This window comes from Galeopterus variegatus, unplaced genomic scaffold (genome assembly GCF_000696425.1).
Source record: "Galeopterus variegatus unplaced genomic scaffold, G_variegatus-3.0.2 Scaffold1705, whole genome shotgun sequence".
Taxonomy (NCBI): domain Eukaryota; kingdom Metazoa; phylum Chordata; class Mammalia; order Dermoptera; family Cynocephalidae; genus Galeopterus; species Galeopterus variegatus.
In genome coordinates, this window is record NW_007727816.1 from 299772 (window position 1) to 314233 (window position 14462).

Genomic DNA, 14462 nt, shown 5'->3' on the forward strand with positions numbered 1-14462 from the left:
TTGAGGGGTGTTTAAAGTCAAAACCAGAAAACTATGAGAAACCACAACTGGAAGAGTGAAACTGTCCCTCTTTGTTTGCACCTATCAAAAAACTGCCTGATCATTAGGGATAAGGGTGTGGATGGGTCACTTATGAAAACGGGGAGGCAATTTTATGAGGAAAACTCATCAGCATAATCGTAATGAGTTATCATCTTTGTTGTGAGAAATGAGAAATTCTGTAGTCTCACCCTAAAGAACATTAAAAAATATTACTAACAGGAAATTGAAAAAGTAATATATGTTAGAGTGATGAGGACAACTTTTTTCTGATTGAACAAATAGATAAATATTGCATACAAGTACCAAAATGCATTTAATTTTGCAACAACAATGGATATTCTCGTCACAAGAAGCATATGAATCATCCTGGACTCATGAAACTGGGTGGGGATACACAGGTGCCTCTTTAAAGGCATGTGAGGTGGCCTCCTTCCCCACCACCTTTTTTTGTCTTAAAGGCTTGTTTTGTTGTTTATTGTAATTTAAATTCAGCTTCACAGCCTGAATGCACTCACTGCGTATGAACGCAGCGCTGGAGATGCTAGATATGTATAGCACTTTCTTGAGCAATCACCAAGATTTTTCTTCACCAACTCCCATTGCTCCAAAGAATTTGGAATATTGGAAATCACCGGTCCCTGATTGAGTTCTTTTGCTATCATTGCTGTTGTTCTTTTATCTCTCATTTGGGAAGGAATAACCTGTTCAACGTCCAGGGCTCCATTTAAGAATGTTTCCTACAGCTTCTGAGGACCGAGGTTGAATCAAACTAAAAGGCATTCTCCAAGCAGTGAATAATTTGATCTGATTTGGTCACTTAACCTGACATCAAGAGGCAGAAGTAGAAATACTTCCCCAAATTCCAGGTATCTTTTTGCTGGTATTAAAACTTAAAGTCTTAGGCCAAGCCATGTAAAGTTGGTCTTTCTGGAAAATGATGCCTTCACCACAGTCGTGATTCTCTTTGGAAGGGGAAAAAAAACGTGTTAGCAACTTCCCAGTGTTGGCAGCTGCAGAGAAAATGCAAAGAACTCATAGTTTAATTTGTAGTCATTGGGGAAAAGGAGGAAGGACAGTGAAAAGAAATGTTTCCATTCATTCTTAAGGATTCGTCTTTGTTTTCTGGTACATGGAATGTTCTTAAACTTTCTGGTGGATAAATATAATGAAAATGTAAACCCACTGAAGAGACTTGGAAATGGAAGCACTAGATCTTATTTACAAATATTTTCATTTCCTCTCACTGAATGAGTAATATCCAAATAAATAAGACTGAGAAGCTACAGATTGAAACCAAGGCCACAGTGGCTTGAAGGAATTTGCTTTTATGAGACATCACATTTGCCCTTATTATAAACAACTATGGGTTGAAATGTCCATTTGTTTTTATTCCAATTAGGGTTCTATTGATTGGAAAATTAAAAGATATTCATAGATGAGGCAGAGCTTTGTGAGAGCATGGTGGAACTGAGCCATTGTTTACCAAGTAATTGTTTACCATAATTGAACAAGTAAAAAAAGTCCATCCTTGGGGTGGAATCAAGCTGCATAGAGGTTAAGACTGAGATGTGGCCACTGGGAAAGAACATTCTGCTGTGCAAGGTTAAGGGCGTGCTCCACAATGTGCCATTGTTTCTGCTGTCCAGCGAGAAACCAGAAGTTTCATTTATGTCCTTGGAGACCAGAGGTCCCGAGGCCTCAACTTCACACCTACCCCCATAATGTAACCCAGTCCTGGTTGTTATCTGACCTCTGCAGGCAGTTTAGCCATTTTCTTTTTCACGATCAGTGTGGTTTGAAAGAGAAATTTAGAGTAGTCAGATATTTCTCAGACTCCCATGGTCTAGACCAGCGCTTGGCACATAAGGGCACTGGATAAGTGGGATGCAGAAATCAATTTTCTTTTTTTTTTTTTTTCCTTTTTGTCTTTTTTACTGACCGGCAACAGGATCGCAACCCTCGGTGTTGCGCCCGCACCGCGCTCAGCCAGTGAGCGGGAACCGGTCTCCACATGGGATCCGAACCCTCGGCGGGAGCGCCACCGTGCTCCCAAGCAGCGCACTCTCCAGTGCGCCACCGGGCCGGCCCCAGAAATCAATTTTCAATAATATCAGCCTTCCTCAAAGATTTTTTAAAAAGACTACTTTTCAAGAGAAAATGAGAACCTGTTTCAATGAAGGGTGAACTCGGTTATCCAGTGACACATCTGAGCATGTAATCAGTCCTCAAAAGTAGGGACGTCACATCACCTAAAGCCATTGGCAGTTGCAGCAGTTTTAGGAGGAGAAAAAAGCCTGTAGGACTCTCATCAACAGAGGAGATTTAGGTTTATATAAATTGCTTCCATTTTTTTTTTTTTCACATGGTGGTGCTTGCTTCCATAAAGTTAAACTTGCTTTTTTTTTAATGAGTCTTTTTTTATTGCATATATTTAAAGTGTACAACGTAATGGGTTTTTAAAATTTTTTTCTAGATGATTTTATTTTTAAATTATTTTTATTTTTTATTGGTTATGAATATTCATGAGATATGAAGCTTTCGTCTTGACTGCCCGGCCTACAGGGGAGCCTAGGCTGTCTTCTTCCTTGGAGGGTTGCTGGTGCCACATGAGAACAAGATTTATAGAACACTCCTGTTAATCCAAAAGAAAGTGTTTCATGTCTTCAAATGGCTGGGTAATCTGGTCTTCTGCAGAGGCAACGCGTGTGAGGTGGTAGGGACCAGTGCCGGGCACACAGCAGGCCCTCAGAAAGGATTTGCTGAGTGCATGGGTGAGTGAGCAAATAAATGTTTGAGTGTCCGGTTTGTGTGTGGTAAGTGCACAAATAAAACAACCTCTTAGTTTTGAAGCCATTACAGAACAAAGCGGAGGGGCTCCACCAATAAAAATGCTACTGATGTCTGTGTTATACAACCATACAGCATACTTTTAAGTACATGCAAAGCTTTTGTGTATATGCTAACCATAAGCAATAAATTTCTGAAGAGAAGACAGGCATGGAACAAAACGGCAAGTTTCAATTTATGAAACTCCATCCATTCCCAAAAGGATTCCTCCAAATTCCACGTCCCTCACCCAAAGAGAATTGCAGACAGTGCTGAAAGTCGTGCCTATTTGGCCTTTGCTGGGAGAACCACTTCGCATCACTAAGTATTTCTCTCTAGTCAAAGATGAAGCCAGTCAACATTGATTCCATGCCTGTCTTAGTCCTGTCAGGCTGCCATAACAATACCATAGACAGGGTGGCTTACAAACAGCAGAAATTTATTTCTCACAGCTCTGGATCCTGGGAAGTCCAAGATTAAGGTGCCAGCAGATTTAATGTCTGGTAAGGGCTGGCTTTCTGATTCATAGATAGTGCCTTCTCACTGTGTCCTCCCATCGTGGAAGGGGCAAGGGAGCTCTCTGGGGCCTCTTTTACGAGGGCACGAATCCCATTCATGAGGGGTCCACCATCATGACCTAATCGCTTCCCAAAGGCCTCACCTCCAAATACCATCACACTGGGGATTAGGTTGCAACATGTGAAGTTTGGAGAGACACAAACATTCAGTCTATAGCAATGCCCGGCTGAGCCTCGACAACAGCTGGAAATGTTTTGCCAAGTTAACTCTTCCCTCTCCTGCCTTCATGGTCCCACCTTCTAGCTGAGTAAAAAGCAAGCAGAACGAAATAATCCAGAACTTGCCAATATGCCTTTCAGACTAGTAGATATATAACTCAGATATAATTAATTTTAAAACTTGTGTTGACAGTGGTCACCTGTACTATGTTCAAGAAAAGGGTATATTTTCTGGACACCAACCGCTGCCCAACAGTCACTCCAGGAAGAGCATGAAGGCAGTTACAATGACTGCCCACCTAGTCTCATCTCAAGTAGTATCATCTTGTGTGCATTTAGTGTAATCTTTTGATTATCTGCTGGGTCAAATATTTTTTCTATCAATGTTTTCTAACACTCGAGGGGGAACCCAAATAAAAGAGAAAATAGCAAATCTCATAATTACAGTAAAATATGTAAGTCAGATATTATCATGCATCTTAAAATTAAAAATTTAAAGGAAAAAAAAACCAAACACCTGCCTCCAGAGTGTAGAGTGTGCCAGATTCAGTTGTAGTATTTCTGTAGTAGGAACTGTCAACTGCTCAGAATGGGGCCGAAGCTGCAACTTCACTTTGCCAAAGGACTAGAGAAAGATTCAGGTCCAATAAGAATGATCATTGTATCAGCCAAGTTGATTCTTACCTAGGAGGCCTGTCAGTTTCCTGAGATGTGGAGTTTCTTCTGCGATGTTTGCTGCTAATGGGCTGCATAACTAGGGCTCAGTCTACGCTCTATAAGCAAATCATTTCTGCAAAGCACCTTTGAGATTGATATTATTCATCTTCTGTCATTAATATCCAGTAGGATCCCTCCACCCAGCCTCATCAATTGTAATTGGAAACATAGGCAGACACATTAGATTTTTTCTTTCCCAACAACTAAACGAACAAACAAAGGACTGTGTTCAAGAGTGTCTTTGGGAATTAGGGATAGTCTTACGTTTAATTAATGATAAGAGGAGAAATGGAGACCCATAAAAGCACATCTTTATTATACCTTACAAATATTGCTGATTACTAATGAGAATAACCTTGCTAACATAACTGGCAAAGGACCGCGTCAAATTTCTCCTGACTCCTCTGACCTTCTCTTAGGTATAGTCACTGTTGTCTCCTTTCCTTTGGCAGGCGCTGGCTTCCCGTTATAATTTTAAGGTTTTCAAAGCTTCAGAGGAACTTCAACAACTAGGGCATTTGAGTAGCATCTATTTTAAAGCTAGCTGAAACTTCAACAATCAGTATTAAAAACAGAGTCACTGTTGTCTCCTTTCCTTTGGCAGGCGCTGGCTTCCCGTTATAATTTTAAGGTTTTCAAAGCTTCAGAGGAACTTCAACAACTAAGGCATTTGAGTAGCATCTATTTTAAAGCTAGCTGAAACTTCAACAATCAGTATTAAAAACAGAAGCCACAACCTCCCTGGAATAAAACTGAATTCATAGTTTTTGGGAAAGTGTATATTCTGCTCACAATTTTAAATTCTTTATCTCTGGTACCTTGTTAAGTTCCTCTCTTCTCTCTTCTTCCATGTCCTCTTCTTGCCTTCCTTTTTCCTCTGTTTTTCAAGCATTCTTAGTTGACAAAGTCCTGACGTTGTGACCCATAAAATCTCCTCTGTAATGTGATTGACTGTCACACTTGAGAGCAGGCCAGTCCCTTTCAACCTTCTCCGTGGTGATGTTTCTTCCCCTGCTCTGGACAAAAGCCTGGCTTCTTGCTCTATGACTTCCCTGGGCACACTAAGGTAATAATGCAGCGTTGTGACCCATAAAATCTCCTCTGTAGTGTGATTGACTGTCACACTTGAGAGCAGGCCAGTCCCTTTCAACCTTCTCCATGGTGATGTTTCTTCCCCTGCCCTGGACAAAAGCCTGGCTTCTTGCTCTATGACTTCCCTGGGCACACTAAGGTAATAATGCAGTCTCCTATGGTCGCTTTCAACCGGGCAGCCCTGCCCTTCTTTCCTTCTGTGCTGGGATGGTTCCCCTTCCTCCCCGGTTTGCTAACCATGTTTCTGACCAGTAATGTTCAGTGGAGGAGAGGAGACATAGGAGATAAGAAGGCCCCATATGTCTGCTGGCCTGAGAGCAGATGGCTTCCTGCTGTCTGGGCCAGTAGACGGCTCAAGCCAACTCTTGGGGGCACTTTCATGAGTCCTTCCAAGGCCTGGCTGGGAGCTTCTGGTTGCACACTGCTGTGGGCAATGTGTTTTCTTCCAGCTGCCCATTACCCTCCCATTGCTTGGTTTTCCCCAGACCTACTCCTCAAGCTCACTCTGGTGCTGTCCCAGTGCCCCTTCTCCAGGGGATCTGCTGGGACTGGATGTTAAATGGCTCAGACCCACGATAATGAGTCCAGAGAAGCGCTCACACGTCCTCGCCCACGCTCTCACGGGAGTATAGCCGGTTCCAGGGCCATGCATTGCTCTTTCTCTCTCCCCTCAGCTCGACAGCCTGTCACCTTTACGTTCCTCATCTAGACGCCCCCCAAATGTGAGGGGACAATATTTATTTAACCACTTCCATTAACCTTGAGGTGAGAAAAATGCTCCCCTTTCACCACCCTGGGAATGAGGAAGACACAGAATTTCAATAATTCTCTATGTCTACCCTCATCGGGGGTCTGAGTTCCAGAATTGTCTAAATGGTTTTCAGAAACCTCCCCTGCATTCAGCATATGGTCCGGTCTCTCCTTTAGAATGCACCACCTATTGAATCTTGGTGCCGATGTGGAAACTTCCAACTTAGCATTCTATTATAAGAGAAAGATTTATTTTTCATGGTAAGCTACTGTTTTCTGTTCTTCATGGTAAACTATTTTCATGGTGAAATTATAACATTCAGAAAAATTCGAAAGAGCTTTTGCAACTTAGTACAAATGCCCAGGAGTTACCACACAAGCATGTAAGCAGAATTATGAACAAACATTTATCAAACAACTACTGGGTTGGTAAAGTGCAATGGTGAGCACTTTGCATACATTATCTTATTTGTACCTATAACAACCTTATGAAGTGGACGTTTTTATTCCCATTTTACACATGAGCAGACTGAGATTCTAAGAGATGAAGTAATTCAGCAACAACCTCCCACTAGTTAGTGGCAAAGCCTGGGCTTAAACCCAGCCAGTGGGGAATATTTTCCTCTATATACATCTTAAATTCTGTTAAGGAGAATTACCTTTAACGGCTTTGTAAGAAGGAAGAAAATTGGTTTTATTGTCCTGATTGCTGTTTTAATAAACTCAGTTTTCATGCAAATTATTCTTCTCATAATGTCTCATTTTAAAGACCCTGACACCTGCAATTCTTTACACTGTAAGTATGTTTCTAAAGTTAAAACCAAAGAGTAGAGCACCCAGCAGGGATTCGGATTCTAACTGAGTGAAAATCATTGAGTAGATAGGTATTCCCAGGGGTGGAGTGCTTATAAGTACCATCATAAAAGCGTTAAAATGTATACCTTAAATAGTTCTTTCTCACAGTTGCTCATTAAATAAATGTGTGTCATCCATTTCTTGCAAGTTGGTCTAAGATAATTTGTCTTTGTCCTGAGCTTTAGTGATGCCACCTTCAAGCACACTGCCATTCCCTGTCCCCATACCCATGCCAGACATTGTTGATCATGGCACTGTTTCTTCCTGAACCCTACAACCTCTGGAGCTCTAGGAAGCCACAGCTGACCGAGTAGCATTGCCTGTAAGACTAAACCTATCTGCCCATGTTTTAGCATCTTCCTCTGATTAGATGCCTTCATCTCCATGCCTTTACCATTCTCTGATTCAGATTCTCTGCAGCCCCTCTCCATAGTCACACTTCTCTTGTTCCTAACCTTGGGCATAGCCAAATACAAGAAGGCGCTACATTGCATCTTGGAAAAACAAACTTTGTTTGGGAAGTAATGGTATTATCCTACCCTCTGTAGAATCTACGTCCTAATCAGAGCAGCTAAAATAATTCTAAGCAAATTTAACTTTAAACCTGGGAGCACAATGAGCCTCTAATGAATGTATTATATAAAGAACATAAGATCATCACCTGGAGGAGGAGAGACAACAGCTGTGGCCAGACCAGGAAGAAAGAGGAAGGTGACTGTTGTTTCCATTTGGTGACAGCTCACCACCAGCTCCTGGGTTCTCAGACACTATGAGCTGTTTGTTGAAGACAGACAGAGTGAGGCTAGTGTAAACAAAAGTCTCTTGACCAAAAAGTGCTGAGATTACACAAATGTTTGAAAAAGAATAGTCTCTGCTGATGGATTGAAAGACCTGAGGAAGTCACTGATTTACGGCATTGATGAGTTTTCTTTTCTTAAAGATATAAGAAACAGAATTGCTTGTCAACTTGACATGTGTGATCACATACTCCATTGCAGAGTTTAGCAGCATATCACTGACTGTAACAACATGTGGCCCATAAGATGACTTGTCTGGCCACCCTCAGCTGCCACAACACCTCCATGTCAGCCATGAGTATGTGCAGAGTTCTTTACCCTCTATCAGTCGTAATTTATTCTTATCAACTAGCCTGATGTGCATAGGGGCATTATAATGACAACCTGATGACCCACAGGAGCTACAAGGCCTGGGATTGCTGAGGTTTGCTACATTCACAAGATCATCTTCATCATGGCTTAAATTATAATTGCTGCTGAATTAATGATAGTCATGTTTGGGTGTAAGCCACCCAAATTCTTACGGAAGCAGGAATCTTTTAAATGGGGTGCTAATGAACTTTGATAGTCATTTGAATAATTTTTTTAGTTGCTCTTGCAACATGAACTTTATTCCTCAGTTGTGGTTTGTGCTTGTAACTCATCTAAGGAAAGACACAGGTGGACATACACAGTGACATCAGTAAGTCCTCTGTCAGAGAAGCCAGAACTATCTTAGGTCACAACTTATGATTACAAAACCAGCATGGGCCTCCCCTGGTTAAAGTTTTCCTCAGAGAGGAGTCATTACTGATAGAGGCAGGGCAAAGACATAGAACTCTGTCAGAGAAGCCAGAACTATCTTAGGTCACAACTTATGATTACAAAACCAGCATGGGCCTACCCTGGTTAAAGTTTTCCTCAGAGAGGAGTCATTACTGATAGAGGCAGGGCAAAGACATAGAGGATCACTGCAAGTGATGCCTGAGCTATCTGCCATGGGATTGACGGGGCAATGACTTCACTCAAAAATGTCTGATGTTGCAACCTAAGCATAGAGTAGGCTGTGCTTTCTGAATTGACACAGAGTTCAACGAATCAAGCAGCCCCTGCACCAAAGATGCATTGAGACAGTTTGCTTCACACCTGGACTGCTGCAGTAGCACCCCCTGGCTGGATGGAATTGGACTCTTCCAGGCTGACCCTTCTCAACCTCCTCTTGCATCCAAACTAGTCCACTCGCCATCCCCCACGTTGCTCACCTTCAGGCTAGTCTCCTGCTTGGCTTCTCTGCCTTGCCCAGTCCCACCCAACCTCCAGGACCCTGCTTGGCCCCATCTCTTCTGTGACGTCTCCTCCAGGTGTCCTCACCTGTCTTCCTCTGAAGTAATGCATTCATTCCAGTGTTCTTTTGGGCACCCACCTCATGGGTATGGAGACTTGTAATTGCCTGTAAGACTAAACCTATCTGCCCATGTTTTAGCATCTTCCTCTGATTAGATGCCTTCATCTCCATGCCTTTACCATTCTCTGATTCAGATTCTCTGCAGCCCCTCTCCATAGTCACACTTCTCTTGTTCCTAACCTTGGGCATAGCCAAATACAAGAAGGCGCTACATTGCATCTTGGAAAAACAAACTTTGTTTGGGAAGTAATGGTATTATCCTACCCTCTGTAGAATCTACGTCCTAATCAGAGCAGCTAAAATAATTCTAAGCAAATTTAACTTTAAACCTGGGAGCACAATGAGCCTCTAATGAATGTATTATATAAAGAACATAAGATCATCACCTGGAGGAGGAGAGACAACAGCTGTGGCCAGACCAGGAAGAAAGAGGAAGGTGACTGTTGTTTCCATTTGGTGACAGCTCACCACCAGCTCCTGGGTTCTCAGACACTATGAGCTGTTTGTTGAAGACAGACAGAGTGAGGCTAGTGTAAACAAAAGTCTCTTGACCAAAAAGTGCTGAGATTACACAAATGTTTGAAAAAGAATAGTCTCTGCTGATGGATTGAAAGACCTGAGGAAGTCACTGATTTACGGCATTGATGAGTTTTCTTTTCTTAAAGATATAAGAAACAGAATTGCTTGTCAACTTGACATGTGTGATCACATACTCCATTGCAGAGTTTAGCAGCATATCACTGACTGTAACAACATGTGGCCCATAAGATGACTTGTCTGGCCACCCTCAGCTGCCACAACACCTCCATGTCAGCCATGAGTATGTGCAGAGTTCTTTACCCTCTATCAGTCGTAATTTATTCTTATCAACTAGCCTGATGTGCATAGGGGCATTATAATGACAACCTGATGACCCACAGGAGCTACAAGGCCTGGGATTGCTGAGGTGTGCTACATTCACAAGATCTCGTATAACTTCGTATAATGTATGCTATACGAAGTTATTACGATCTTATCTGACCCTCACCTCTTAGGCAAACTCTCTTTACTGAACATTCCTTCCATGGGCCATCACAGATTCCTGCAGCTCTGGCACCACTGTAGGCCTGTCCTTGAAAAGTGATGTCAGGCCTAGGCAAGGAGAGGGAGCGGGTGGGAGGGCCGCAGGTGGCACATGTTTTAGTAATGCTGTGGCACAGCACGGACCTGCAGCTGTGATGAGGGAAGAGGCTGGGGACACGTGTGTCTGCCTTTCCTCTTCTGTCCCCCCAGCAAGCAGGCAGCGCATCTCATTAGCGCCAGGCAGCACAGACTCGTGTCGGTCTTCTCAGGGCAGAACCCTCTGTCATCACAGCCTGCTCCGTGGCTGTCACGTGCCTGCCTCACTCTGAAGCATTCTCTCCAGCTACCTCCTCCCACGGCTCCCAAACATGCTGACACCCTGCCTAAAATAGAACCCACAGCGCTGCCACATAAACGCATGCAGCCTCAGAGGCTTTCAGCTCAGGCCTGAAACACCGGGGGAGGCCAGAGTGGGTGGGTGGGTTGCCCAGACTTCACCGTGCACGTGCGGAAAGGGGGGTTATCCCACGCAGGCCTAGGACAGCAGCCTGACCTCTCTTAGAAAGCCCGTGGGGTCACAGGAGCCGGCCTTTGAGTCCCGAGCTGTTTAGGCACAAGCGCCATCAGTGGCGTCCTTGTGCCCGGGCTCCGTGCATGGGGACTCCTCGGCCCCGCACGCTGCAGGCACACGCGGCCTGCAAACTCCCTGGGGACGGCTGACCACTGCCGCCTGATTCCTTGACCTGTATCAGCATCCGCTGACAACCGCCACTGCTCCTGGGTGTTCGCACAGCTCTTCCGCTAGGGCCACCCGCCGGGGCCCCTGCAGGGACAGCAGCGGCGTGGGGGGCCTCTCCAGCGTGGTGGCTCTGCCGGGTCTATGCTGGCGGCCCGCAGCCCGGGGCATCTGCGGTCCCAGGCGTGGCTGTCTCCAAACCACTTGCAAAAAAACACTTACTAAGAAGCTACGTTCAAAGCCCTGTCGGGGGTTCCGAGGGGTAGAGAACAGTGTCACTTGTAAACCCACCCGCACACAGCTCGTCGTCCCGCGGGGAGCTGCAAACAGGACGCAGGGCCGGTGGCGTCGTGGACAGCAATGGGTTGGGTCAGCGGGCTGGACTCCGGTTCCCGCCCTGTCACCTGCAAACCCCTCCGCTGAGTCACTTGCCTCTCTACCCGCTCTTATCTCCCGAATGGAGGCGCGACCAACACCCGCCGCACAGAGTTGCGGTGACAATATGGAATGAACTGAAAGCGCACATGTGAAAACACTGCCCAAGATGTCACTACCGCTGTGTCTTGGGGACCTCCAGGCCAGGGCAACACCGTCAGCAGCGGGCGGTAACCCCTGAAGACGACTGTCAGAGCAGAGCCGGTGGCCTCCCTCCCAGTGCGGAGCAACAAAGCACCCCCTCACCAAGCTCCGGGACACCCCGAGAGCCCAGGGCGTCTGGAAACAGAGATCATATTTTTGGTTTTTACGGATTAAGTCTGTCCCTAACAACGTGTGAATATGGTCTCTCTTTCCAGATTCTACAGACACCCTGTGCATTTGCTGCTCCTAGTCGCAGTCCTTTCTTCTCTGCACAGAGACGGTCCACATGGCCTATCACTGCAGCCAGAGGCCACCGGACGCCGACAGAAGCCTTCCCTGCCACTTGCCGCAGGAAACCCCCAGCCTTTGGACCCAGTTTAAAACACATCATGCAAAATGCACTTTCTTCCTGATTTCAGTCCTCCCTCATCATTTCACGTCTATTTTAAGAGTTTCAAATATTTGTTTGTAATCCCAATGCTGTCAACTCTTTGTAAGGCTTAGGTCCTTTGACAAACACGACCCAGCTACTAGAGGGCACAGCTGGGCGTGGAATCCTGGCTCTGCACTGTCCTGAGTCCCAGGTGCTGGAGCCCGCGTCCTGCTGGGGGTTTCAGGGAGCCGCCCCTGACCTGGACAGAGGGGCGGGATGTTGTGAAGGGAGGGGGCACTGGAGAAGATGAGAGCAGCGTGTTGTGGGGGGACCCCCACCACCCCTACCGTGGGGAAGACGAGGTCCTCGAGTGCCAGGAGAAGCCCGTCTCCCTCTGGCTCTGAGAGAAGGCAGGTGTCTGCGCTGCCCTGGCAGACACTGCATGTTTATGCCTTAACTGATGCTTGATTGTATTTTTAAATAAGGTGTTTTCCTTCCCTCAGTGAACTCAGTCCTATGTTCCTGACTTTTAGATGGTCCTCTCCCGCCACCGCCCCTTCCTCCTCCCACCCCCCAATCTCCAGACCTCCTCACAGATTCTGAACCGGCAGAGTCGGGGCACAGCTGGTCCTCAGGTGCAGGTGCAGACCCTGAACAGAGCACGGCTTCTCACCTCTAGGCCTGTCTCTTGCAGATCATTGGGACCATTCCACTGATGCCTAATCCGGGGCCATCGAGCCAAGCAGCGAGCGGCACTCAGGGCCTTCAAGTGCAGCCAATCACCCCACAGCTCCTGACAAACGCCCAGGGCCAGATCATTGCCACGGTCATCGGGAACCAGATCCTGCCCGTGATCAACACCCAGGGTATCACACTCTCCCCCATCAAGCCAGGCCAGCAGGTAAAGGCTCTGTGCCAGGGCAGCGTGCCCATGGGGTACCTCTTCACCTCCCTTCTCCTCTTTGGTCTCAGTCACTGAAAAGTAATTTTTATATTACAGAACATTTAATCCCACTAACCCTAACATATCAATACTTATAAAACAGCATGTAGCTTTGCTTTTTATTCTTAGTGAACATGGGTGGTAACTAAATAGCTCTCTACTCTAAAAATAGGAATATATTAAGTTATAAACGGGTGGCCTAAAATTCAATACAGATATATCCTTATTCATCTATGCTCATGATGCTTAATTTTTGGATTTCTAAAATGGGATCAGAAAGAAATCAAGACCACTTATGCCTTAATTGTAAATGAAAAAAGTATTAAATACCAAGAGTTCCCAAGCTGATATTGCTGAAACTGCTGCCTACAAATGAGGAAATGAAAAATAGGAAGCTCTGCTTGGCTGAATTTTACTGAATTCATGATGATCCAGTTCATTTTTCCATTCAAATGACTATTGAGTACTTTCCATGTGTTTATGCTAGATACTGGCTATACAGCACTGAAGGAGAAAGACATGGTCCCTGACCTCACGGAGCTTCTGGTTAATAGATTCCTTCGAAAAACATTTTCTGATAACCTACTGTACAGCAGGCCCCTGGCAAATACTAAGAAACAGAGATAAAAGAGAGATGCTTTCTGGTTTTAAGGAGCTCATAGTCTTGTAGAGGACACAGATGTGCAAGCAGAACCCGTTGTGCAATAAAGCGGAGAATGTCCTGCAACAGGGCAGGTGTGATCCCAGAGATGGGAGTGACCAACTCTGCCTAGAGAGTTCTGAGTCCTCCCAGAGAAAATGGCTTGGGAGCTGAGTCTCGATGGATAAGTAAGAGTTACCAGGTAAACGATAGGGTAACAACATTGCAGGCAGTGGGAACGACGGGCACAAAGGCAGAGAAATGGGAAAGAGGATGGAGTGTTGAGAAACAGGAGAAAGGCTCACGTGACTGGAGCAGGGAGTAGGCTGAGGACAGTCATGAAAGGCCTCTAGAATCAAGCTAAAAAGGGTGAACTCTGTGTGACCCTAAACATGTGACATGTCATCTTTGTGCCCCAGTTTACCCATCTGTAAATGGGGATACACCAGTACCTACCCGCAGAGGATTAAATGAGTTAACATACGTGAAGTGGTTGGAATAGTGCCCAGCACACAGTGAACACTAACACAGTCGTGGCCGTGTGATGGCAATGAGCCCTGGGAATCTATAAGAGGTCTTTAAAAAGGGGAATGGCATGCTGAGCTTTATTTTTTCAAGAAAATGACTCTGGTGGCCACGCAGAGGTTGAAGCGATGTGATGAGACACCTATTGCAGACACACCACTTAGGACACTGTAGCAAAATACAAGCAAGCGTTAATGAGAGCATGTGCTTGATAGTTGAAAATAAGGATCTGGAATTGTAATAGAAACTCGGACAGGAGGGGCAGATCTGAGAGCCGTGAGTACGTTTGTTGTACCTGAAAACAAATGAGACATCCAGAGAAAGCAGGAGGAGCGAGAGAAGGAGGGGAGATCAGAGAAAGCATGAGAAACAAGGGAACAAAGGGAGACCCAGGAGTCATCTCG

At 45.3% G+C, this 14462-nt stretch overlaps 1 protein-coding gene across 1 annotated transcript in view; it reads left to right on the forward strand.

Annotated features, from left to right (window-relative positions):
• The window catches only part of POU6F2 (POU class 6 homeobox 2), a 240052-nt gene that overhangs the window by 198980 nt on the left and 26610 nt on the right, over positions 1-14462 (forward strand). Inside the window, exon 6 of the mRNA XM_008578521.1 lies at positions 12645-12851. Within this exon, the coding sequence (XP_008576743.1) occupies positions 12645-12851 (207 nt within the window). The remainder of the gene's footprint in view (positions 1-12644; positions 12852-14462) is intronic.